The sequence below is a fragment of the Humulus lupulus genome, chromosome 4 (assembly GCF_963169125.1).
Source record: "Humulus lupulus chromosome 4, drHumLupu1.1, whole genome shotgun sequence".
Lineage (NCBI taxonomy): Eukaryota > Viridiplantae > Streptophyta > Magnoliopsida > Rosales > Cannabaceae > Humulus > Humulus lupulus.
This window is the reverse complement of record NC_084796.1, coordinates 85,369,983-85,394,082: the sequence shown is the minus strand read 5'-3', so window position 1 is coordinate 85,394,082 and position 24,100 is coordinate 85,369,983. Positions and strand designations below refer to the sequence as shown.

At 35.5% G+C, this 24,100-nt stretch overlaps 1 protein-coding gene across 1 annotated transcript; it reads right to left on the bottom strand.

Moving 5' to 3' along the window:
• Positions 1-798: 798 nt before the first annotated feature.
• On the bottom strand, positions 799-21,204 carry LOC133830596 (uncharacterized). Its single transcript, XM_062260603.1, has 20 exons — positions 20,921-21,204; positions 20,664-20,733; positions 20,303-20,345; positions 19,819-19,896; positions 19,594-19,678; positions 19,419-19,501; positions 17,815-17,872; positions 17,535-17,645; positions 5,506-5,563; positions 5,295-5,391; positions 4,998-5,033; positions 4,740-4,876; positions 4,548-4,618; positions 4,399-4,452; positions 3,676-3,818; positions 3,288-3,419; positions 2,511-2,744; positions 1,930-1,989; positions 1,382-1,648; positions 799-1,214 (listed from the first exon to the last, which is right to left on the bottom strand). The coding sequence occupies exons 1-20, from the start codon at positions 21,072-21,074 to the stop codon at positions 1,080-1,082; spliced, it is 2,106 nt and encodes a 701-aa protein (XP_062116587.1). The 5' UTR covers positions 21,075-21,204; the 3' UTR covers positions 799-1,079.
• Positions 21,205-24,100: the final 2,896 nt, after the last annotated feature.

The window sequence follows — 24,100 nt, the reverse complement described above, 5'->3', positions numbered from 1 at the left end:
ACTGTTTCACTATATCTTTTCATCTTACCTCGTTTATTTAAAGTTGTTAGCTGATTTTTTTCTCCTTTGGTTCTAAATCTTATTGAAAAGTGGAGGGTTTTTTTTTTTGTTGAGTTTTCATTGATAGTTTGATGGTAGCTGAAAATGATTTTCTATTGCTAATCGCCAGTAATTTTCAAGTTGTTGGTTGATTTCAAGTTGTTGTTCATTGGATTTTCTTACTGTTGTTTCCTAAAGCTTGATCGCCAACATTCACAGAGTTTTTTCATTGTTCTAAGCTTCTTTGACGTGAGTGATTAGCGAAGGAGAAGCTTCGTGTACGAGACCCACGACTAAACACTATATATTTTTTTTAAAAGTTTAATATCGTATAAATGTTAAAATACTTATGTGGCAGTATATACGTAAATTTTAGTGAGTATAAGAAAAAAAATCCTTTATTTAAATCCCTATTCACTAATTTCATTGTTTAATCCATCAATTACGTGTCTACCTACACCTAATTTGATCTAAATAGAAGGATATTTAATATTAGATGGTTTTGGATTTAGGAGACAATAAATAAGCAAATATGTAAACAAATACGTAGTAGTAAATTATCTTAATTAAATCTTCAACATTAGTAATCTTAGATTAAGTATGGCACCATGGTTACAATTTTTAAATTAATATTTGTATGTTTAAGTTTTCAGTGTTTATATAGTGTCAATTTGTGTTTTCACTAAATTACTTTATGCCAGTTTGTATGTTTAAGTTTTCTTGTATGTTTAAGTTTTCAGTGTTTATATGGAGTGTCAATTTGTGTTTTCACTAAATTACTTTATATTGATGGAGGATTATGTACCGTGTCACTCGGTTAGGCAAATAAACAAGTATCTCCAATATTACAAGAAACTAGAAACTTTAAGGAGCTGTAATTGTAAAATCTACAGAGCATAAAACCAGTAGTTGGTAGTGTTAAGAATCGCCAGGTTCTATTTATGGCTTCAATTATCACAGTGGAGACTAATGGCTCACTTATAAACACAACTTCAGCTATCGGTCAAGTATTTCATCTTTAGAAAAATGAGGAGCATCTACTACTCAGAATCGGAATCTGAAAATGGCATCTGGTAAGCATTTTTAGGTTCTTCATTGGTGATGGAAGGAGAAGGACGGTCATTTGACACAGTTCTCACTCGTTCTCTCCTTCTGGCTTTCCTTTTTTCCTGGAACTACACAAATTCCAAAAGTTAATCTACTAGTAGCGTCCATTCTACCTGTTCCGAAACTAATGTGTAGACTAGTCTGCAACTAATAAGTTTTTTTTTTAAAAAAAAGCTATTAGTTCAGTAGGAGAGTTTATAAGACTGAAACAGAGATGTATGAAATCATCACATACCTTAGAACTAGGTTGAGTTGGTTGGTTTGAATCTGGTTCATTAGGCTGTTGAGGTGGTTGACTTCTTCGCAGCCAGATGCTACCAAAAGATATTAAAGCTGCCAGAAGAAGGATGGGACCAATCCTTGGATCTCCAATGAAATCATAAAATTTGGTTATAAGGCCACGAATACCCTGCTTCATTGTGGATGTTGAAGGTAAGCTTTGAACACCTTTTGACCAGATAGGTTGTGCATCGTCGGGAACCAGTTCAGGAGTCTTTGTTCGCTGCATTTGGAGCACACAGAAAACTTAAATCAGCATAAATCCCAGAACACATGAAGCGATGAAAGTTCTTATATCCCTAAATGGTTTGAGATGATGGAAGTACAAGGGAACATATCAATGTACCACGAATTGGTAGCATACATGCCTTAAATATATATCATTAATAGTACTCTAACAGAATGAATGTAGATTAAGGACCTTCATAGAAATCTTGATGGATGGACTAAGAAGTTTTAATACAAACTGCTCAAAGGAAATAATAATAAAAAAAAAAGGTTTACATAATGAGGCAGATCCCTGGAGTCACCATCCTTGATTATTTGTGAGACCCATTTAATGATCTGCAGGAAAAAGAAAAGGCAGCCATATTAGAAAGGAAAAAGTAACGGACTAACGTGCCTTTGAGACCATGAGGTGATTAAAAGTATTAAAACCACCTGCTTAGTCTTGTACATTAATCCTCTTCATTACTAGATGTATAGTTAATGGTTCTCAATTTACTAAATGTGTAGTTAATGGTTCTCATTTTTATAGGTCACATGATCTTCCTAGCATCTTATCCTTTACATCAATTGTATATCATCTCTTAAAACTTATTATTAAACCAAATTACTGCCAACATCTAAAGCTGCAATTTTCATCTGTGAACCAACACCTGCAAAACATTTAAGATTCTTGATGAAAGGGTTTTATATCATATAAAATGGGATGTCTCTGTAATTTCATGCCCAATTTGTTATTAAAGGCATCTAATTGCATTTTGAACCTCAAATAACCAACTTTAGGAAAAATTACAAAAATTGTTATTGATGGCATCTGATGGCGTTTTGAAGAACTCAGTAAAACGCCAGAAATTTCATACCTCTGAAGTTTCATCTGAACCATTGTACTTTGCCACAAGTTGTGATGCAGGATCCAATTCCTGTTCTTGTAATGAGTCCCATATGCTTCCTTGCTTTCTCTTAGGCTTTGTGTCCTCTTCGCTAGCATTTCTTTTGTAACGCACTATAAATAACCGTGGTACATCAGCCAGATCTCTCCTTGGTCCACAAGTATCATAGCTGGTTTCAGAATTGAGGTAAAAGAAACAATATTTCTGGACAAAAGAAATAAATGATCACCATTATAAATCCCAAATTCATTAAATAATTTTAAAGAACTCAACCAGAAACCAACAATTAAACAAAAAAAAAATGACACTACCAATCCTACTAAAAACTTTATGGCCTCTAACAATGAAAATTAACACCAGTGCTCTGGCATATTTACCCTCTTCATCTGTTGCTAAAAACAGATTCAAACATAAAATTATACCAGGCCTTTGCCAAATGGGTTCTTCATTAACATGGAAACAAATTAGAGATAAAGAAACTTTCAACAAACAATTAGAATTTAGTCAGGATAATGAATGGAGCATCTAAAACTCAAGCTAAAAAAATGGATACATTTTCTCATTCATTTTTCATGTTCAACCTAATAAAACTCTCAATGGATCATTTATACATATCAATTGCCATTAATACAGGTTATCAAATTAATTAATTCAAACTGCAGACATTTAACAAAGTCATCAAAATCTCAACATGAATTAATTAACTACTCAAAAGTAAAACTAAAAGGAAACGAAAATTTATTTTACCTTTTGAGTTTCCCCTTCAAGCCAAGCAAAAGTCAATCGTTTGCTTCTTATTGCACCCAATGCTGGTGCTGTGGTTTGATCATCACTAGACTCAATATCACCGGATAGTATTTCTTGAACCCTGTGTATGGTCTATCAACTTATTTAATTCACACTATTTTCTTAACTCAATGTATAGATGAATGGTCTATCAACTAACTCAAATCAAACTATTTGCTTAACTTGTATTATATAGATGAATACAAATGAGAAACCATTTAAAATAGTATATTTCACGCGACCCTTTAAAAACCTTTAGGTAAATTTTGTGAACACATGATTGCCAAAATTATTTCTGACAAGGAATTGCCTGAGTTTATAAAAACATAAGCATAGGAAAGATGCTTACTTCACGCATTTTATTGAGTTCTGGGCAATGCCTTCCTGCAAGAATGGCGCAATACCAAGTAGAGGTATCAAATCCAGCACGAGAATAGCCTCTAGCATCACAGCCCAATTCCATTGATGTTGCACTTCTCAACTGAGGAAGCTCTGAAAACACAAGCTAGACAAATAAATAGGGTCTCTCCACAAAATACTGTGTAATCATGAAAACTAGTTCAATTATTTTGGGTTTCATTGGTGAAAAGAAAGAATGATCTGTAGAACACACTACAAGAAGCCAAAGTGGAAAGCAAAGATCATCCAGATAAGCAATTTAGATGGGTGACCAACCATCAGTAACACACCATTACTAACTTATAAACACAGAAGACAAGCAACGGGATATGCATACCAGAATCCCAAATCACCACCTTTACTACCTAAAATCCTATATAAAGGCAAAAAGTACAAATTAAAAAAAATTATGCATTTCAAAATGAATAGACATATTTATAACATATATTAAACAATAAAACTTGTAGATAAAAAAAAATAGGCGCCACCAGCAGAGTGTTGATAATGTATAGTAGAGGCAAGAAAAATATAGGGCGCAAGTGGTGTGAAATGAAGCATCATAATCATAAGGTGCTTGAACATATAAGGTAGACAATCTATTTGACATGACCACACAGAATTTATGAAAATATATAAGAAGACCTAAGTAATGATAATAAGACCAATTCTTCACCTAGCTGTTTGTTCTGTTCCATAATAGTTGAAAACCATGAGTTGTTAATTGCTCCTGCAACATAAATCATCAAAATTGATTATACCACAAAGCAAAGAACTCAAATCAAATTCTTAGAGCTCCTGAGTTATAGAGAGAGAGAAAATTACCATGGTGCACTACAGGTTTGGCACCTGGATCTTTCAAAAATACTATTGCTGGTGCACTCTCCACCCCAAACCTGTTGTGCATTCATTGTCAAAACTTCCCAAAGTCAGACATTAAAGTTATTATCCATTGTAGAACAAGATAAGACTTTATCACAATCCTTTCTAACTGAAATAGAAAGTAGATCCACTCACGCATTGAACCAAACAGAAGATTCCTCTTCTCGCCAAAGCACAAATGCAAAAGAGGCATGAGACCAATACTTTTTAGCAGCTTGACGTACAACAGGAACTGCTCGTTCCCCTGTTCTTGAGAAGATAATGACTTTTACCTACAAGCCAGGAGCATCAAAACCACCAAGAGTTGAAAAGTTTTATAAGTTTATCGCCCTGCACAAGCATATGAACACAGTAAAAGTAAGAGTGTTGCAGGTTTGTAAATGAAAAGTCTACCTTATGAGGACTAACTTTTGCCAGGAAATTTTGTCCCTGGAAAAAAAAAACACAGGTTTACATAATTTCAAGATAAGGTTACATGTTTCACAAAAAACAGAAGAACAGGAAAGAAAAGAGGCAAGGTAGCATGAGTTGTGGAAGATGTAAACTATCGTTAATGCTACAACGTAACACGTTGATGAAAAGTTTATTGAATTCATTATTTTATTTTGACACATGACATAAGCATGAATAAGATGAATCTTCCATTAGAAAATTGTAAATAACTGAAACTTAGAAGTATGGAAATATTACCAACGACTCTTTTGAGTAGTAAAAAATCCGAGGTAAACCGACAATATTTGTTGCGAACCACTCTGTAACTGCATCAACAGACAGCTCCCCATCATACCTGGTAAAATGGACCCAGTGACAAAATCATGCTACCATATTTACTAATGGACATGTGACTTGTCACGTCACAGGAAAAAAAAAATTCATAACATGAAAGTAAATAAAGGCTCACCTAATAAGACAATCAGCAGTTCTACACCCTTGGGGAAAAGTAACAAGAGAAGGAAAGCCTACACACATTACCGTCTAGTTAGAGGAAGAAACAAATAAAGTGCACCGAACTAATTAGATGAATCCATTTATAGACAAAAAAAAAAAAGTACTTGGTACACTTAAAAATCTACGATAACGGTTCACATATCAATTACTTTATAAATATAAATAGTTTATATATAAAGAAAATGCTCGGTAGTGAATTTTTTTTATCACTACCGATAAGAACTAGAGCTTATATGGAAAAAACACATTTTATATTAAAAAAAAATATTAATCACAGCTTGGGTTTTGAACCTCAGATTCCTTATTCACACACTCGCCTGACCACTTGAGCTAGCCTCAAGTAGCAAGTTGCTAATCATAAAATGAAACGAGAAAAATTATTTGAAATTATGTGTCAGAGAATGTACAATCCTCTTAATTGCAAATTACATAAAATAAAATCTACGAAGCAATGAGAGAGAATAACTGATAACTCCATTTTAGTGTCATTTTAGGATGTGTTTTTGTTGTAATCTTGAGTCGTTATGTTTGTTTTGTGCAAGATTACGCTTGTATTTGTCTTTGTTGTAGGTTGGTGCGTTGAATCACGAGTTAAATGCGAAAAGAAGAGGAAATGGTGGAAAAATGGAGCTTTTGGTGGTTGTTCAACTCAAATTGGTGTTAAGGATGATTTATAATAAGTTTTGATGAAGGAAGGATGTCAAAAGGTTAAAATCTAAAAAAAAATGGAATTAAAGTCGCGGCATGGGCTTAAGGGCTGCGGCTCTAGCAAAGTCAGAGGCTGAAGGTTTTCTGAAAGGAATTAGAGCCGCGACTTGGTCAATAGAGTCGCAGCGCTAGAAGAAACAGAGGCAAAACCCAGGAGGTCCTTGGAGAGGCGGGCCGCGACTTGGATTTAGAGGGTCGCGGCGCCTGGAGGGCTAACTAGATTTTGAAGAGCTTTAAAAAGACACGGGCCGTGACCTAGGAAATGCCAAGTCGCGACCCGCTTATGAGAAAAAAAAAAAAGAGGAAATCATGTTTCTTTGGTATAAATTCAGACTTTAGGGTTTAATTAGGGTGAGGTCAGATTTTAATTACGAGTTTAGAAATTAAATTTGGTTTTGAGACTAGTTTTTTTGCACTTTCATATTTTTTATTTCTTCTTCAAGTCTTTGAATTTTATGTTTTGGAATAATTATTTTGTTATTTTAATCATGTTTGATATGAACTAAACACTTCTATCTAAGGTATAAGGTATAATGTAGTCACTTGGATTTCTATTTAATTTTATTATGATGTTCTATTGATTCTTCTTCTTTATTCTAATCTATATAATGTTTGCTTAATGCTAATAAATACCTGATCAATATTTGCCTGATTTATGATTTTGATTCAAAATTCGAAAGATGAGAATTGAATATGCTACCATTATATAAGCATAGGTTACATATTAGACGAAAGTACCTGTATGACTTGTGCAGTAATTAGGTTTATATACTTAATGCATGCTATATGTTTAAGTTTATCACAGAGATGTAGAAAACCTGCATATAGGTTGAGATCTTATATCTTGAAAAATAATAGGAATCAATTTATGTTAATCTGCTATTAGAATAGGAATAAAGAAATTTAGAACGGAATAATAAAATGAAAAGTTGATGAAGTTAAAACCCTAGGATTTTTAATTATTGAATCAATCCTTACTTTTGCAAAGTTTATTTTAATTTTAAATCTTAGTTTAAAAAAATCACTCTATTTTCGACAGCCAAATAGAAATTTAAAAGCACTTATTGGTAATTGGTTGATAGTCCTTGTGGGAACAATACTTTATTTACTATCTATATTACTTCTTGAATCGATTACGTATACTTGCGTATCATATTTTAACGATCAAGTTTTTGGCATCGTTGCCGAGGGCTTAATATCTAATATCAAAATTAAATTTTTTTGTTCTAATTTGGTTTTTTTTATATTTTATACTCATTTGGATCAAGGTTGTATTGTGTTTCAGGAATTATTGGTAAATGCGGGGAAGTAGACAAAAGGAACTCATACCTGTAGATCTTGAAATTGAAAGAACGTGCAGACAGAACCAAAAGATAAAGAAAAGGTGGGATTTTTCCATGGCTGCAAATCAAGGGAATGCAGTAAATCATGTTGCCAACGATATCGAAAGGGCAGTGGCTACTGAGGTCCCTGCTGATCAAGGGGTTAGAAGTTTAAGAGATTATGTACTCCCAACTGTTACAGGAGTGCATTCATTCATCAGACCTCCAACAATTGTTGCGAATAATTTTGAGATTAAGCCGGCGATTCTGCAAATGGTTCAATCTACTGTACAGTTTGGAGGTGATAGACCTCCCCTCACTTATGTGTATTCTAGGAAGCACAAGAAGAATACCAGTGGGGTTGCAGCAGGGGATAAAAACTAACAGTTAGTTATTTGAGTTGTATTAGAGTATGGGAGAGTGCACCGTATTTTCCTAGTTTATTAGAATAAAAAGGCTGGTCTGTAGAGAGGGAAGGTTGTCAAGTATTTTGTAAAGGTTTAATACCTGTTTGGAGAGAACCAAGCTCTCGAAATCTTGGTAATCAATACAATTCAGAATTTTCTACTACCTTTCTTTTCCTTTTCTCTACTGTTTTATGCCATTTTGAAAGGAACTTCCTATCAAATTGGTATCAGAGCCGTAGGATTCAATGGGGCCAAAGAAGGATGCTCAAGTCGACGTGATGGAGGAGAAAATGGAGTTGGTTCAAGCGGACCTCAGGCGAGAAATCACAGAGGTGCGATCAGAATTTCGGCAACTTCCCAAGGATATCGACCTGATGAAAGAAGATGTTCAAAAGATTCCATCCATGGAGAAGAAGCTGGACTTGTTGGCTGGCCAGGTGTCTGAGATATTCCAGCTGCTTCAATCACAGGTTCGGCCATCAATGGAGACCACCGCTGCGAGTATAGATCGGGAGAAGCAGGTTGAGGATGGAGAGTTCCATTCCAAGTCGGCTCAGGCGTCACCCAGTGTTCAATCGGTACCGAGAACGACACCTACAGCAAATCCGTTTGCTCCTACGTATGGACGAGATTATCGAGCGCCGAGAATGGAGCTGCCCTTGTTCTCAGGAGACAACGTTGGGTGTTTAGAGTGGAGAGATATTTTCTTCTGAATCACTTAACTGAGATTCAGATGTTGGAGGCAGCCATTACTGGATTGGAAGGAGATGCTCTGACTTGGTTTCAGTGGGAAAACAAACGGCGACCGATTGGTTCTTGGGCATCGATGAAACACCAGCTGCTTTCTCGGTTCCGAGCGATTCCGGTGGGCTCGATATCGGAGGAACTTCTTTCAGTTCAGCAAGAGGCGACGGTGAGGGAGTACAGGGTGAAGTGGGAAGCATTGGCGTCTCGCGTCCCCAATGTACCCGAACATATTCTGGAAGGGAGTTTTAACAAGGGTTTGAAAGAAGAAATTAAGGCCTCAATCCATATACTGCAACCCACGGGACTGGCCCAAATTATGGAAATAGCCCAACGAATAGAGGACCAACAATTTTTTGCTGCAGCTCAGGTTACGGCCCAACCCACGAAAAGCCCAAACACTAAACCCAACCTTAGCCCACTCACCTCCTCCAGATCCACGATTAACCCATTTAGCCACAAATCGTTTTCCCCCGTTTCATCACCTTCATCCATCGCATCGTCTTCTCTGACCACGGTAACCACCAGAACAATGCCAGCCTTGCCGTCCTCCCTTCGAATGTCTGAAGCCGAGAGTACCATGAAAAGAGAGCTCGTGGGGTTTGCTTCAAGTGTGATAAGCAATATTATCGTGAGCATCAATGTGAAAAAAAATCCTTACAAGTCATGTTAATTACTAATGAGGAAGACCTCAATTTGCCTACCGATTCACCGCCAGCGAGTCCAGACTCGGAGGAAATAATGGCGACTGAAGAAACGCTGGCCATGTTATCACTTCACTCACTAGCTAGTTTCTCATCCTCTCATACCATGAAATTGGCTGGCCATATCGGACAGCGACCAGTCACGGTATTGATAGATAGTTGGGCTTCTCATAATTTCATATCTATGGATGTTGTTTCGGCCTCTGAAATACCAATCACTACCACTTCTTGTTATGGAATCTTGCAGGGCACAGGTGATAAGGTTCGTACGAAGGGAATTTGTGCTCAGGTTGAATTGGATTTGGGGTCCCTCAAGGTAGTTACTGATTTTTTGCCCTTGGAACTTGGCGATATGGATGTGGTTCTTGGTGTCAAATTGCTGGAAACATTGGGGAACATCCAAGTTAATTGGAAAACCATGGTAATGAAGTTTCAAATGGGCAGAGCTTGGGTCACTTTACAAGGGGATCCCAGTTTGTGTAAGTCACCAATAACTCTCAAGGTTATGTTTCACACCGTGGAGCAAGAGGGTTATGGATTTTGGGTGCACCTTGGAGTTTTGGCAGCAGCACCCCGGAGCTAATCGAGCGTCTACCTCAGGCCGTACTTTACCTTCTCCATCGGTATAGCTCAGTATTTTCTATGCCTCCCGGGTTACCTCTGACACATTCCCGAGAGCACTCGATTACCCTTTGAGAAAGGGCTGGTCCGATTTCGATTCGTCCATATCGATATGCTCATGCACAAAAAGATGAGATAGAGCAGTTGATCTATGAAATGCTTCAATTTGGTACTGTACAACCTAGTACAAGTCTGTTTTCCAGTCCGGTTCTCTTGGTGAAAAAGAAAGATGGGAGTTGGAGATTTTGTGTCGAATACCGGGCCTTAAATAGAGAGACGGTCGCTGCTAAATTTCCTATCCCCGTCATTGATGAATTGTTAGATGAATTACACGGAGCTCAAGTGTTTTCTAAGCTGGACTTGAAGTCTGGTTACCACCAAATCCGTGTAGCTACTCGGGACGTAGAGAAAACAGCTTTTCGTACTCATGAAGGACACTATGAGTTCCTTGTCATGCCATTCGGTCTCACCAATGCTCCGGCGACATTTCAAGCTCTCATGAACGAAGTATTTCAAGACTTTCTACGAAAGTGTGTGCTGGTGTTCTTTGATGACATCCTTGTGTATAGTGCATCCTTGGAGGAGCATTTGCAACACTTAGAGCAAGTGTTGGCCAAGCTGCAGCAACATCGCCTTTATGCCAATAAAAAAAAGTGTATGTTCGCTCAATCTCAAGTGGAATATTTGGGTCACATCATTTCAGCTCAAGGAGTATCAGCCAATCCAAGCAAGCTGCAAGCTATGACTAGTTGGCCAGCCCCAAAATCCATCAAAGAGCTGCGGGGATTTCTCAGTCTCACTGGTTATTATAGAAAGTTTGTTAAGGGGTATGGAGAGTTAGCAAGACCTTTGACAGATTAGCTACGCAAGGATGCCTATTGCTGGTCCCCAATAGCGCAAGAAGCTTTTGACAAGCTCAAAGATGCCATGTGTTCCGTGCCGTGTTAGCTCTCCCTGATTTTTCAGCACCATTTGTGGTGGAAGCTGATGCTTCCGGATCAGGTTTAGGGGCTGTTCTCATGCAAAATCAGCGCCCAATCGCCTTTTACAACAAGGCTCTATCCCTGCGGGCAAGCACCAAGTCAGTTTATGAGAGAGAGCTGATGGCCATTGTGCTCGCAATTCAAAAATGACGTCCATACTTGTTGGGGCGAAGGTTTTTAGTGCATACGGATCAGCGTAGTTTAAAGTACTTGCTGGAACAATGATTGGTGGCTTCGGAGCATCAAAAGTGGCTAACAAAATTGCTGGGGTACGACTTTGAGATACAATATAGGCCTGGATTAGAGAACAAGGCAGCAGACGCCTTATCTCGGATTCCTCACGCACCTGCCCTTGCTTCCATTTCTGTTCCAAGTGTGGTGTCTATTCTGGACTTGCAAGCTCATATTGCTTCCGATCCTATGCTTGGCAAGGTGGTCCAGGATTTAAACTCAAGCTGCGATGGTGGGGGGTATTCGTTGCATCATGGCGTTCTTCGCTTTAAGGGGCGGCTGGTTTTGCCGTCTACTTCACCATTTATTCCTTTGTTCCTTCAGGAATATCACCGTAGTAATATGGGAGGACATTCGGGTACTTTCAAGACATTTCAGAGAGTGGCCGCAGACTTGTATTGGCCTGGTATGAGGAAGGATGTCCAGAAACTTCCTATCAGGAGGCTTGCCGACAGAGGACCCTAACTTACACATAACTAATTTCTTAAAGCTTTGTGCGACCTTTAAGATGAATGGGGTGAGCAATGACGCAATAAGGTTGAGGTTGTTTCCATTTTCACTAAGGGACCGAGCAAAGAGTTGGTTGATTTCCCTACAGGCTAATTCTATTACTACATGGGAGGAGCTCGCTCAAAAGTTCCTTGCAAAATTCTTTCCTCCATCCAAGGTTGCACGGTTGAGAGGGGATATTAATAATTTATGTCAGATGAAGAATCAATGTATGATGCATGGGAAAGATTTAAAGAGTTGTTAAGGAAGTGTCCACATCATGGTATAGAGAAGTGGATGCTAGTCCATAATTTTTATAATAGGTTAGGTGATACAACTCGCACTATCATAGATGCAGCAACAGGAGGGGCATTTATGAGCAAGAGTGCCAACGAAACTTATGATCTACTAGAAGAGATGGCCATGAATAATTACTAGTGGCCTACTAAGAGGAAAAATACAAAGAAGGTGGCTGGGATGCTTGAATTAGATGTCATTTCAATGCTTACAGCTCAAGTGGCATCCCTGGCGAAACAAATACAACAGAATAAACTCACAGCTCAAGCCATGCAATTACAAAGTGTGTGAAATATGTGGAATGGCGCATCCACCTAACAAGTGTCTTGTAATGGATTTAAATAATTTTCCTATGGAATAAGTTCAAGCCATAGGAAATAACCAAAGGCCAGCCAATAACCCATATTCCATGTTCTACAATCAAGGGTGGCAGAATTACTCTAACTTGTCTTGGAAAAATAATCAAGGAGCACAACCACCATACCCACAAAATCAGCAACCATATCCACCCCATCAATCAATACATGGGCTAAATCGTCGACCGTTTTATGATCCTCACCAAGCAATGCCACAATACCCACCATTACTTCCTCAAGTTAACCCACCAGAAGTACAGTCAGACACGTTGAACCAATTTATGACAGAAATCAGGGCATCTATAAGTAGTTTGGAGACTCAAATGGGGTAGTTGGCTACTTTGATGACAAATCGTGCTCAAGGGAACTTACCAAGCACTACTAAGGTAAACCCAAAAGAACAGTGCAATGCAATATCCTTGAGAAATTCCAAGGAGTTAACAGAGCCAAAAGTGGTTGATAAGGAGAAGGAAGTGAGTGGGTCTAATGTTACTGAGAACTTAGAAAAGCAACCAGAAATAAGCATAGATCACCATATAAAGATGTCATATCCTCAAAGGCTTCAAAAGAATAAGCTTGATAAGAAGTTTTCTAAATTTTTGGATCTCTTTCGAAAGCTACACATTATTATCTCGTTTGCTAAGGCACTTGAACAAATGACAACCTATGTGAAGTTTATGAAAAAAAAAAATTGTCAAAGAAAAGGAAGCTAGAGGATTATGAAACAATGGCACTTACTGAGGAGTGCAGCGCGATACTTCAAAAGAAGCTACCTCCCAAGCTTAAAGACCCTAGTAGTTTCAATATCCCATGTTCTATACGGGGTTCAGTAGAAACAAAGGCTTTGTGTGATTTAGGAGCCAGTGTGAATTTAATGCCTTTATCAATCTTTCGGAAGTTGAATTTGGGAGAAGCTCGACCAACTACCGTGTCTGCAAATGGCAGATCGCTCAGTTAGCACCCTAGGGGTATTATTGAAGATGTATTAGTAAAGGTGGACAAATTCATTTTCCCTGCAGATTTTATTATTCTTGATATGGAGGAAAGTGAAAATATTATCATTATTCTTGGAAGGCCATTTTTAGCAACTGGTAGGGCCTTAATAGATGTACAAAAAGGTGAACTAAAGTTGCGAGTGCAAAAAGAAGAGGTAATAATTAAAGTTTTTGTAGCAATGGAGGTTCCAAATTGTTGTAGAGTTGATGTGAAGGAAAATGAGGGTGATAAGCTGGAAGTAACTAAGAAGAAAACTATGGTGAACAGTGGAAAATGAGCAGTTCGTCAGAAAGTGAAAATGATATTTAGTGAAAAAGCTTGATTGTTTCATGAGCGGTGGAAAGTTCAAAAAACATGCAATATCAAGAAAAGAGTGTCTTCTTATGATACTATGGCTCTCAAGGACATGAGGGGTGGTTTGGATCCGAGTTGATTTTGAAGAAAAAGTTAAAGCGTCTGGCTAAATGTCATTAATGACAGCGCATTTGGAGGCATTTCAATATTTTATTTGCATTTGTCTTTATTAGTTTTATTTAAGTTTTGGATTATGAACATTTTAATTTTAGTATTTTGTTTATTTATTTTTATTAGATTTTAATTTCTATTAAATATGAGATTAATTTGAGTTGCAGTGCTACTTCGGGCCCAGGAAATAAAAAATTTCCTTTCCCCATTTTCGATTCACCATCTTGATGCGTATCATTTTAAGTAGTATGAAGTGTCATGTAAGTTTCTTTTTCTTTAGCTTTTATTTAAACATTGGGGACAATGTTTAGGTTAAGTTTGGGGAAAGAGATTTATTATTTTGTATATGTTATGTTATTTTGTTTGTGTGTGTTATGTTTTGTCTAGGTTGTTTATAATGTTAGTTGAATCAAGTTGACAATGATTAGCCAATAATAATATGATTGAATGATGTGCTGTATAAATTGAATGGGAATGAAACTATAAAAACCTATGTGCGTGGTTGAATATTTTTTTCCATATTTGCGTTGTCTGCTTAAATAATTGAGAGCTTAATCATGATTTTTAATAAATATTGTGTGACTAAATATTATTTATGCTGGCTGAATTTTGAAAATGAAAATAAATTGTAAAAATTTAGTTATCCTAGAACTTGTTTGCTTGCTATTTGAGATGAAATCTTAGATTATGCATGCTTAGGAAAATGATTTAGGAAATTCTTTGGAACGTTTGTGCCTTTCAAACCAACCTTGATTTATTAAATCCTTAGCTACCCAATTTTGAGCCTAATTTGATTCTTTTTGTTTGACACTTATTTTGAGCTCATTTGAAACTTTGTTATTTTTCCTTCCCTTTGATATACTATGAGCATATGAAAAGTAAGTGGGGATGGTTTTTAATAGGGTTTATATTTGGAAATTTTGTCATTAGAAGAAGAAAAAATTGAGAGAAAGAAAAAAAAAATGAAGAAAAAAATCAATTTATGAATTCTCTCTCAAAAGAAGAAATATTGGGAAATTCGAGATTGTTTTTTTTTTTGGTTTCTGAGTGGATAAATGTTGAATTGTCTGGTTGAGTGCTTATGGTATATTTTGAGCCTAAATGATTTTTTCATCTACCTTAACCTAAGTCTTTCAATTATAAGCTATGAAAGTCCTATTGATTTATGAGCATGTATTTATGAAAATCCTATTGAAAGTCTTATTTTTTATTTTTATTTTTGACTGAAATTTTGGATTATAAGTTCATTTTCCTGAAGATTATACAAGTGTGTTAGTCATCATAGCTTGAGGCCTGAATTATAGTTGTCCGCTTGATTCAAGTGTGTTTGTTGTTTAGGTTTTTAGTCGAGTCTGTTTATTGTTGTGTTCTTTACTCGAGGGCGAGTAAAGAGTAAGTTTGGGGGAGTTTGATAACTCCATTTTAGTATTGTTTTAGGATGTGTTTTTGTGGTAATCTTGAGTCGTTATGTTTGTTTTGTGCAAGATTACGCTTGTATTTGTCTTTATTGTAGGTTGGTGCGTTAAATCACGAGTTAAATGCGAAAAGAAGAGGAAATGGTGGAAAAATTGAGCTTTTGGTGGTTGTTCAACTCAAATTGGTGTTAAAAATGAATTATAATAAGTTTTGATGAAGGAAATATGTCAAAAGGTTAAAACCTGAAGAAAAAAAATGGAATTAAAGTCGCAGCATGGGCTTAAGGGCCGCGACTCTAGTAAAGTCAGAGGCTAAAGGTTTCCTGAAAGGAATTAGAGTCGCGACTTGGTCAATAGAGTCGCAGTGCTAGAAGAAATAGAGGCAAAACCCAGGAGGTCCTTGTAGAGGTGAGCTGCGACTTGGGTTTAGAGGGTCGCGGCGCTTGGAGGGCTAACCAGATTTTGAAGAGCCTTAAAAAGACACGGGCCGCGACCTAGGAAAGGCCAAGTCGCGGCCCGCCTATGAAAAAAAAGAGGAAATCGTGTTTTTTTGGTATAAATTCAAACTTTAAGGTTTAATTAGACTTAGGTCAAATTTTAATTATGAGATTAGAAATTAAATTTGGTTCAGAGACTAGTTTTTCTGCACTTTCATTTTTTTTTCTTCTTCAAATCTTTGAATTTTATGTTTCTGAATAATTATTTTGTTGTTTGTCATGATATGACCTAAACACTTCTATCTAGTGTTTAATGTCGTCACTTTGATTTCTATTTAATCTTATTATGATGTTCTATTGATTCTTCTTCTTTATTCTAATCTATATAATGTTTGCTTAATGCTAGTAAATACCTGATCAATATTTGCTTGATTTATGATTTTGATTCAAAATTCGAAAGATGAGAATTGAATATGCTATCGTTATATAGACATAGGTTACATATTGGACGAAAGTATATGTATGGCTTGTGTAGTAATTAGGTTTCTATGCTTAATGCATGCTATATGTTTAAGTTTATCACAGATATGTAGAAAACCTGCATATAGGTTGAGATCCTATATCTTGAAAAAGAATAGGAATCGATTTATGTTAACCTACTATTAGAATAGGAAGACAAAAATTTAGAACTGATTAATAAAATAATAGAATGAAAAATTGATGAAGTTAATACCCTAGGTTTTTTAATTATTGAATCAATCTTTATTTTTGCAAAGTTTATTTTAATTTTAAATCTTAGTTTAAAACAATCAATCTATTTTTGACAGCCAAATAGAAATTTAAAAGCATTTATTAGTAATTGGTTGATAATCCACGATACTTTATTTACTATCTATATTACTTTAATCGATTACGTATACTTGTGTATCATATTTTAACCATCAATAACAAAACTTCAATCGTACAAAAAATTTTTGACTTCTCTGAGATTTTGCTTTAGTTTAGAAAGTAGAATGTATATGAGTGTATAAAATAGATAAGGTAAATCAAAGGGCACATGTTTCAAAGAAAGGATCAATTATAATCAGCAAGGATCTTGCCACACAGGAAGGAAACCATGATGTTTTAATTATATTAAACATAATTTTTTTATATACATACAATGGGGATTAGAACCCCTTGCCCCTCCCACACACACTCACACTGATATGCCCCGACCACCTGTACAGTCACAACACTAATGGAACAGTACACAGAAAATAGAAGAACAAGAACCAAAGGTAGAGCTGTTATTGAATTAGGCAGAAAGCCAAACACCAAATACACTTTCCACAGGTATTAGAGAGCCTGGGACTCTCCTGATGCAGAAAGTAGCAACTAGATTCAGCATGCCCCTTACTCCCTCCCCTACACAGAGACACTAAATCAACTTTCTAACAACCAGCTCTACAATTACCAAAATACCCTCCCCACACCATAAGGCCTAGAACGCATTACACTTGACCATTCCCTTTCTTACCTCTCCTAGCATAGGTGAACCTTCTCTCGGGTCTATCACACACCCAACCACTTGAGGCTGCTATCATATAAAACACAATCATAACTGAAGCAAGATTATCAAATTATTACCCTTTTTAGTTTTCATTGGTGAAGACTGCACTAATATCCCTAATTCTTACATCATTTGAACATGTTTTATACAGATGAATGTCAATGAGAAAATTTATTATTTTCAAAGACCTTACATCTGAGAGGTGAAGAATGCAGCTTTGCCTAAAATCAGACTACAAAAATGGTAATCACGTACCATTTCTAAAAAAAGGCCGTCCTGTTGGTTTCTTTTCAGAAAGATATGCCACAAGTTGAAGGTTCCCAAGTTCCACAGAAGCAGTAGTTGCAACCCCATCCAGCAAAACAGCTTATATGGGAAAGTAAAAATAATGACAACGTGAGTCAAGAAGCAATTATTGTTCATACAAGAATTCTCTCATACTCAACTCAAACAATGTTCCAAAAAGAAGAAGGAAAAAAATGCAGAAACCATTATAAAAAAGGTGGGCTACTTCCAAAGGGAAAAAAAAACATACCAATTCTTTTCCAGGCATCAGAAAACTGAAAAGAACTCTTGCTCCCAAATGAAAACAGCTGGACCGAATTTCAGTCAACATATAGTCAATAAATATAAAATTGGACCAAATAAAAGCTATATAACAGAATAGCAAATTCAACAATGATAGCAAAAGTTTTCTTTGAATAGGAATAGACCTTTGAAAACTGAAGGTCCGTAAACAGTGCAGCTTATACCCAACCAACCACGTTTAACTTATATTTTAGCATTATACAAATATCAAACATGAGGACCTAACAGGACTAAGACTCTAGAGATTTCCAAACTTCAATCAATAAACTGTAGATACTTAATTTAATTATGTACATAAGCAATGTACTTGTATAATGAAATCATTCTTGAAAAATCTACAAAACAAATTACGGATATGTGCAGTACATCACTCAGGAATATCACCATTATTGCATAAATTAAAAAAAAAAAAAAAAAGCAGTTATTCAGCCATTTTATCTAAAAAATATTATAAGCGGGTGATACTTTATGTTAAATCATAGTGAGCCATGAAAGTGTGTACATGCTCAAGGATTTCTCTTCATTTATATATCTTTTCCTTTATTCCATAATTTAAGAGAAGCCTTTCTTAGGCAAATCAGCAGTTTTGTTTTAACATCTTTAAATTTGTTAGATGTTTCTAAAAGCCAAAGGGCACACATTCTACCCTTTCTTATCTTTTCGTTTTCTAAAAACAGCAAATCACCAGTTTTTTCTTTAAACATCTTTAAATTTGTTAGATGTTTCTAAAAGCCAAAGGGCACACATTCTACCCTTGGACATCAACTACCTTTTTTCTATGACTGATTAGTAGATGGCTAATCTTCTTTTTCTTTATATTATCTCTATTGAATTTCAAATTTGATAGACACCAATAGAGGGATCAAGTGGGATATATAATGTAGTATAGAAAATTGAAGGGAAACTGTAACGAGGGGTAGTGAATGAGATGGAATGGAGTAGTATGAATGGGAGTAGAAAGAATGGGAGCAGCATGAGAATTGTATGGTAGTTGAGCTTTGGCTCTTGCAAAGAGTTGAGGTTCTAGTGTGTTCTTATCATTTTCTTCATTTAATATCAAATATCAGATCTGCCTAGTCGTTTTTGTAGTTTCCTATTTTCAATTTTCTCTCTATCTTTGCTTATTAACTCTGCCATTTGTTGAAGAACCTAGTTGGGGTAAATCAAAATTCTTCTAATCACTACCTTAAGAATAGTAAGCATAGACATCCAAATAGCTATATAAAATCTTCTAAGCTTTTAGACCGAAAACCGATAAATAGACTAACACTTAAGTTCTGATAAATGTTCAAAGTTATTTTATATGAACAATTTACTCAACCCCACTTATGATCATTGATCACCCCGTAGAGGTAAAGTACATTTTAAATGAAAAACTTAGGAGCTGATTAATTTACATACTAAAACTAGTAGCTGACATACAGGAGGGAAAAAATCACTGATTAATTCAAAGAAGGTCTGATGTACGATAAGACGAAGAGGAACATGAGAAAAGACAAACAAAAATGACTTGACATGGGAACTGTTGCCTGTTCTAGGATGTGAGGGTACCTGGATTAGTAAGGGCTGGGCATCCTGCAACATAGACTGAAAGCCCTCGGAGGTTATGACATTAAGACTATCATCTCCAGTATCTAAAAGGACAAAAGTACACACTGTTATTTCTCCCACATAAATGCATGTAAGAGTTGATCGATTGCAATAAACGATTGAGATCTTAACCAACCTGGAATTGCAGAATCTAATAACGGAAGGTCTATGGTTGAAATACTACTTCCTGCATACTGTTCTTTGGCCTTCTCAAAAACACCCTACCAAGTATAAACAAGAAATCCAGAAATTACCCGAACAGTAAAGGACCTCGCAATGATTAAAAGAGAAGACAAAGAAAGGTTCATTGAACTGAAAGTGTACTTTTCTCATATTCATTAGCTGGAGATTGACAACTTACTAATTGCTCTTCAATACCAAATATATCATAATTTTTCTTCCATGTTGGGTTTGTCAGCAACTCATAAGCATAGCGAATCTGCAACATGATAGTCAGTCCCAGATTTAAAGCAACAGTATCAGGAATGACCTAGCAATCCTCAACCTCAAAAGATCACATGCAGAGGATGTATTTGAATAAAATACTTCAAACTGACTCCTATATTTGTAATGTGGGGGTGTAATGCTCCACCATGAAATGTGTACATGCATTTGTAAGCTACTAGAAATATGGCCTTTTTCGATACAGAAAACATAAAAAATGGTCTAAAACCATCTCATGTCAGCATGTACCAGAACTTAAAGAAAAAAATAGACAACTTCCATATACCCAGAGCTAGAACCTAATCCGTTGTTTTATTCTTAACATGTTCGTTTTTTCAAGTATTTGAATTCAACCCATATTAGCAGATGAACTACAGAACACAAAGCAAGAAATTGCTGACCTTGATAAAATCAGAAGCAAGAGGAACGTCAATGTCTGAATTCCTGCAATAGATAACAATTTTTTTTTAGTTATATTACATTTAAGAACATTAAAACGAATGCATTCTCCAAACAGTCAAAACACATAACACTATACTACCTACTATCTACTGCCAATGACTCCTAAGCTTAAATATATGCATACATATATATAATACTAATAAAACAAACGAAGTTACACCGGAGTGACCAAAAAATAAAAGAAAAAAAAATACTTCTCTATTTAATGTTTACGAAAAAAGTTATGAACTATAACCGATTAAAGACGAGTAAAATATTTCAAACAAAAAATAATAGGGTTATGGAAATTGCAGAAATTACCACTTGGATGAAAGTTTCTCGTAGGCTTCCTTCACTTCTTCAATTGAACTGTACTTACTGATAAGCAGAGCTTCAAATTTACCAATCAAAAGCGCTCACTCAGTATATGTACATATATACACACAAACACAATCTCATATACATAATATATATGTGTATGTATATGTATGTGTGTATATATATATGTATGTATGTGTATGAGTATGTGTGTGTATAATGTTGAGATAGATTGCGAAACAGAGAAACTAAGGAAGTACCGTCGTAATGAGAAGGAGGAAAGGATTTAGGAATTAGAACGACTTGATAGAACATAGCTCCTAAGAAGAGAGCCAAAGGCACCGAGTAGGCTTTGATCGTCGACGCCGCCGCCATTGACAAGCTCGGAGCCGAAGTAGGAGGAACCTTGGTCATGGTGACGATTCCCACTGAGTCCACACTCTACTCCACTCGAGACTGAGTTATAGAATCTTTAAATCTGGGACTGGAAAATGGAATAAACAAATATTTATACGAACGATTAGACGAATCTGATTGCGGAGCGTACAAGTCTCCGGACCAAACGCGGTCTTTAATGGCAAATTTGTTAATTTCTCTAGGGTTGAGATTCAGAGTGGTGAGGTACATGGTAATTTCCACGTGGGTAAATATTACTGGAAGGTTTAAAGAGTAAGTAGGGAAAGTAATGATTTAAGTGCTCAACTTTTTAAACTTTGATTGGAATTGATAGTTAGTGGGAATAATTTCTGCAAGGAAGAAGCCAACGAGGCGGACTATATTAAGGCGAGGCCCTGTTTGGAAAGAGAATCATTATGTACGAGGAATCATTTCCTAAAGGAATAGAGCCACATAGGTTTGAATTTTGGGAATATACTCATTTGTTACTTTATGTTTTTGCAAAATATTATTTTGGTACTCTTTGTTTTCAATAATATTCATATGGTACTATGTATTTTAAAATCGTACATATTTGGTACCCTAAACTCAGATTTGATAGATAAAATTTTGTCAATATGATCAAATTGTCATCAGTTATATGTAATTATGTAATTAAATTCAAATTTGTAACTTACATAATTGACAACAGTTTGATTAAATTAACAAAATTTTATCTATCAAATCTGAGTTTAGGGTACCAAATATGTACGATTTTAAAATACAGAGTATCATATAAGCATTATTGAAAACAGAGGGTACCAAAATGATACTTTGCAAAAACATAAGGTACTAAATGAGTATATTCTCTTGAATTTTAGCTAAATATCATTCATAATCGTAGGTTTCTAAATATTCAACAACATATTTTCATTGTCAAAATGAATGGAAAATACACTTTGGACCTAAATATAGTTAATTTATAACTAAAATTTTAATAAAAACTCCAAAATATCATTATTGAAATTATATTATTTAAGACTTTTTGGCATGAATACTCCTAAACTTTTTGCCTATTAGCATTTAAATCCGTGATTGCATTTCAATCCCTGATTCGGCCAATAAAGATTTTAATAATTATATGTTACATGCCATTAAGAGGAAAGTTGATTAAAAAAAAACCTTAACTAATTTTAAAAAAATCCCCAAATACCATGAATTGTTATAAAACTATTAAAAATAAAACTATTAAAAATGTTGAGATATAAAGTATAATGAAAATAAATACAGAGTAACAGAGATATGTAAAGAGAAAGCGAAACTCTTGTGTCACATTTCAATAGGCAAAGAATTCCTATTTATACTGCCATAAGAAAATTGGGTAACTACTCTGAATACAATCAAGAATTAATGATTATATTTTACTTTGGGTAACCTAGTGATTTTTTATTATTATAGACATCCATATATATAATATTTATAACACTCCCTTTTGGATGTCCATGAAAACTACCTCCTTAAAAACCTTGCCAGAAAAACCTAATGGGACGAAAACTCGGCCAAGGAAAAAAGAGTGTAGTGTGTATTTACTCCCCCTCATTTCGACGTTCTTGAAGATCATTTAATCGACGCATTCCGATCTTATGTACCATCTTCTCAAACATTGACGTTAGTAATGACTTTGTAAATATCTGCAAGATTGTCACTTGATTGAATTTGATGAACATCAATATCGCCACTCTTTTGAAGGTCATGTGTGAAAAATAATTTCGGTGAAATGTGTTTGGTTCTATCTCCTTTAATGTACACTCCTTTTAGTTGAGTGATACATGTAGCATTATCTTCGTAGAGAACTGTTGGTACTTCTTTATTGGGTGTTAACCCACATGTTCCTTCGGATATGTTGTGTTATTGATCTCAACCATACACATTCTCGACTTGTCTTGTGAATTGCAAGTATTTCAGCATGATTTGAAGAAGTAGCTACTAGAGTTTGCTTTGTTGAACGCCAAGATATTGCAGTGTCACTGCGTGTGAACAAATAACCTGTTTGAGATCTAGCTTTATGTGGATCAGATAAATATCCTGCGTCTGCATAACCAACTAGTTGTGACCGACATTTATTTGAATAGAATAACCATTTATCAATAATACCCTGAAGATAGCGTAGTATATGCTTAATCCATTTCCAATGTCTATACGTTGGAGCAGAGTTATATCTTGCTAACAAATTTACAGAAAATGCTATATCAGGTCTTGTGCAGTTAGCAAGATACATTAAGGCTCCTATTGCACTAAGATATGACATTTTAGGACCAAGGAGCTCTTCATGTTATTCTCTTGGTCAAAAGGGATCTTTTTTCACATCAAGTGATCTAACCACCATTGGACTACTCAATGGGTGTAATTTGTCCATATAAAATCATTTCAAAATTTTTCCGACATATGTTGATTGATGAATAAAAATTCCATCCTTTAAATGCTCTATTTGTAAACCAAGACAAAATTTTGTTTTCCCAAGATCTTTCATCTCGAACTCTTTCTTTAGATATTCTACAGCTTCTGAAAGTTTTTCAAGAGTTCTAATAATATTTAAGTCATCAACATATACAGCTATGATAGCAAACTCAGAATCTGGTCTCTTTATGAAAACACAGGGGCAAATAGGATCATTTTGATAAACTTAGTTTAACAAATATTCACTAAGTCAATTGTACCACATGCGCCCAGATTTTTTTAGTCCATACAATGATCTTTGTAGTTTAATTAAGTACATTTCACGATGACTTGTGTTTACCCAAAAACGGACTACCTAATGACATGGCAGGATTGACCTACATGTGGGATGCACGTGGCAGTTGAAGTGAGTATAATCTATTCGACCATCGACCAGAAGAGCATTGGCTCATCAGACATCATAGTTATGGGCAACCAACCTGGTCGCATATATTCATTTATTTCCTTCAGATATGCAATCTTATAATTGCATATTAATTGTAATTTCCATTATTATTTAGATACGCCTGTATTAAATATAATTAAGGCTCATTGGCCCATGTAAAACT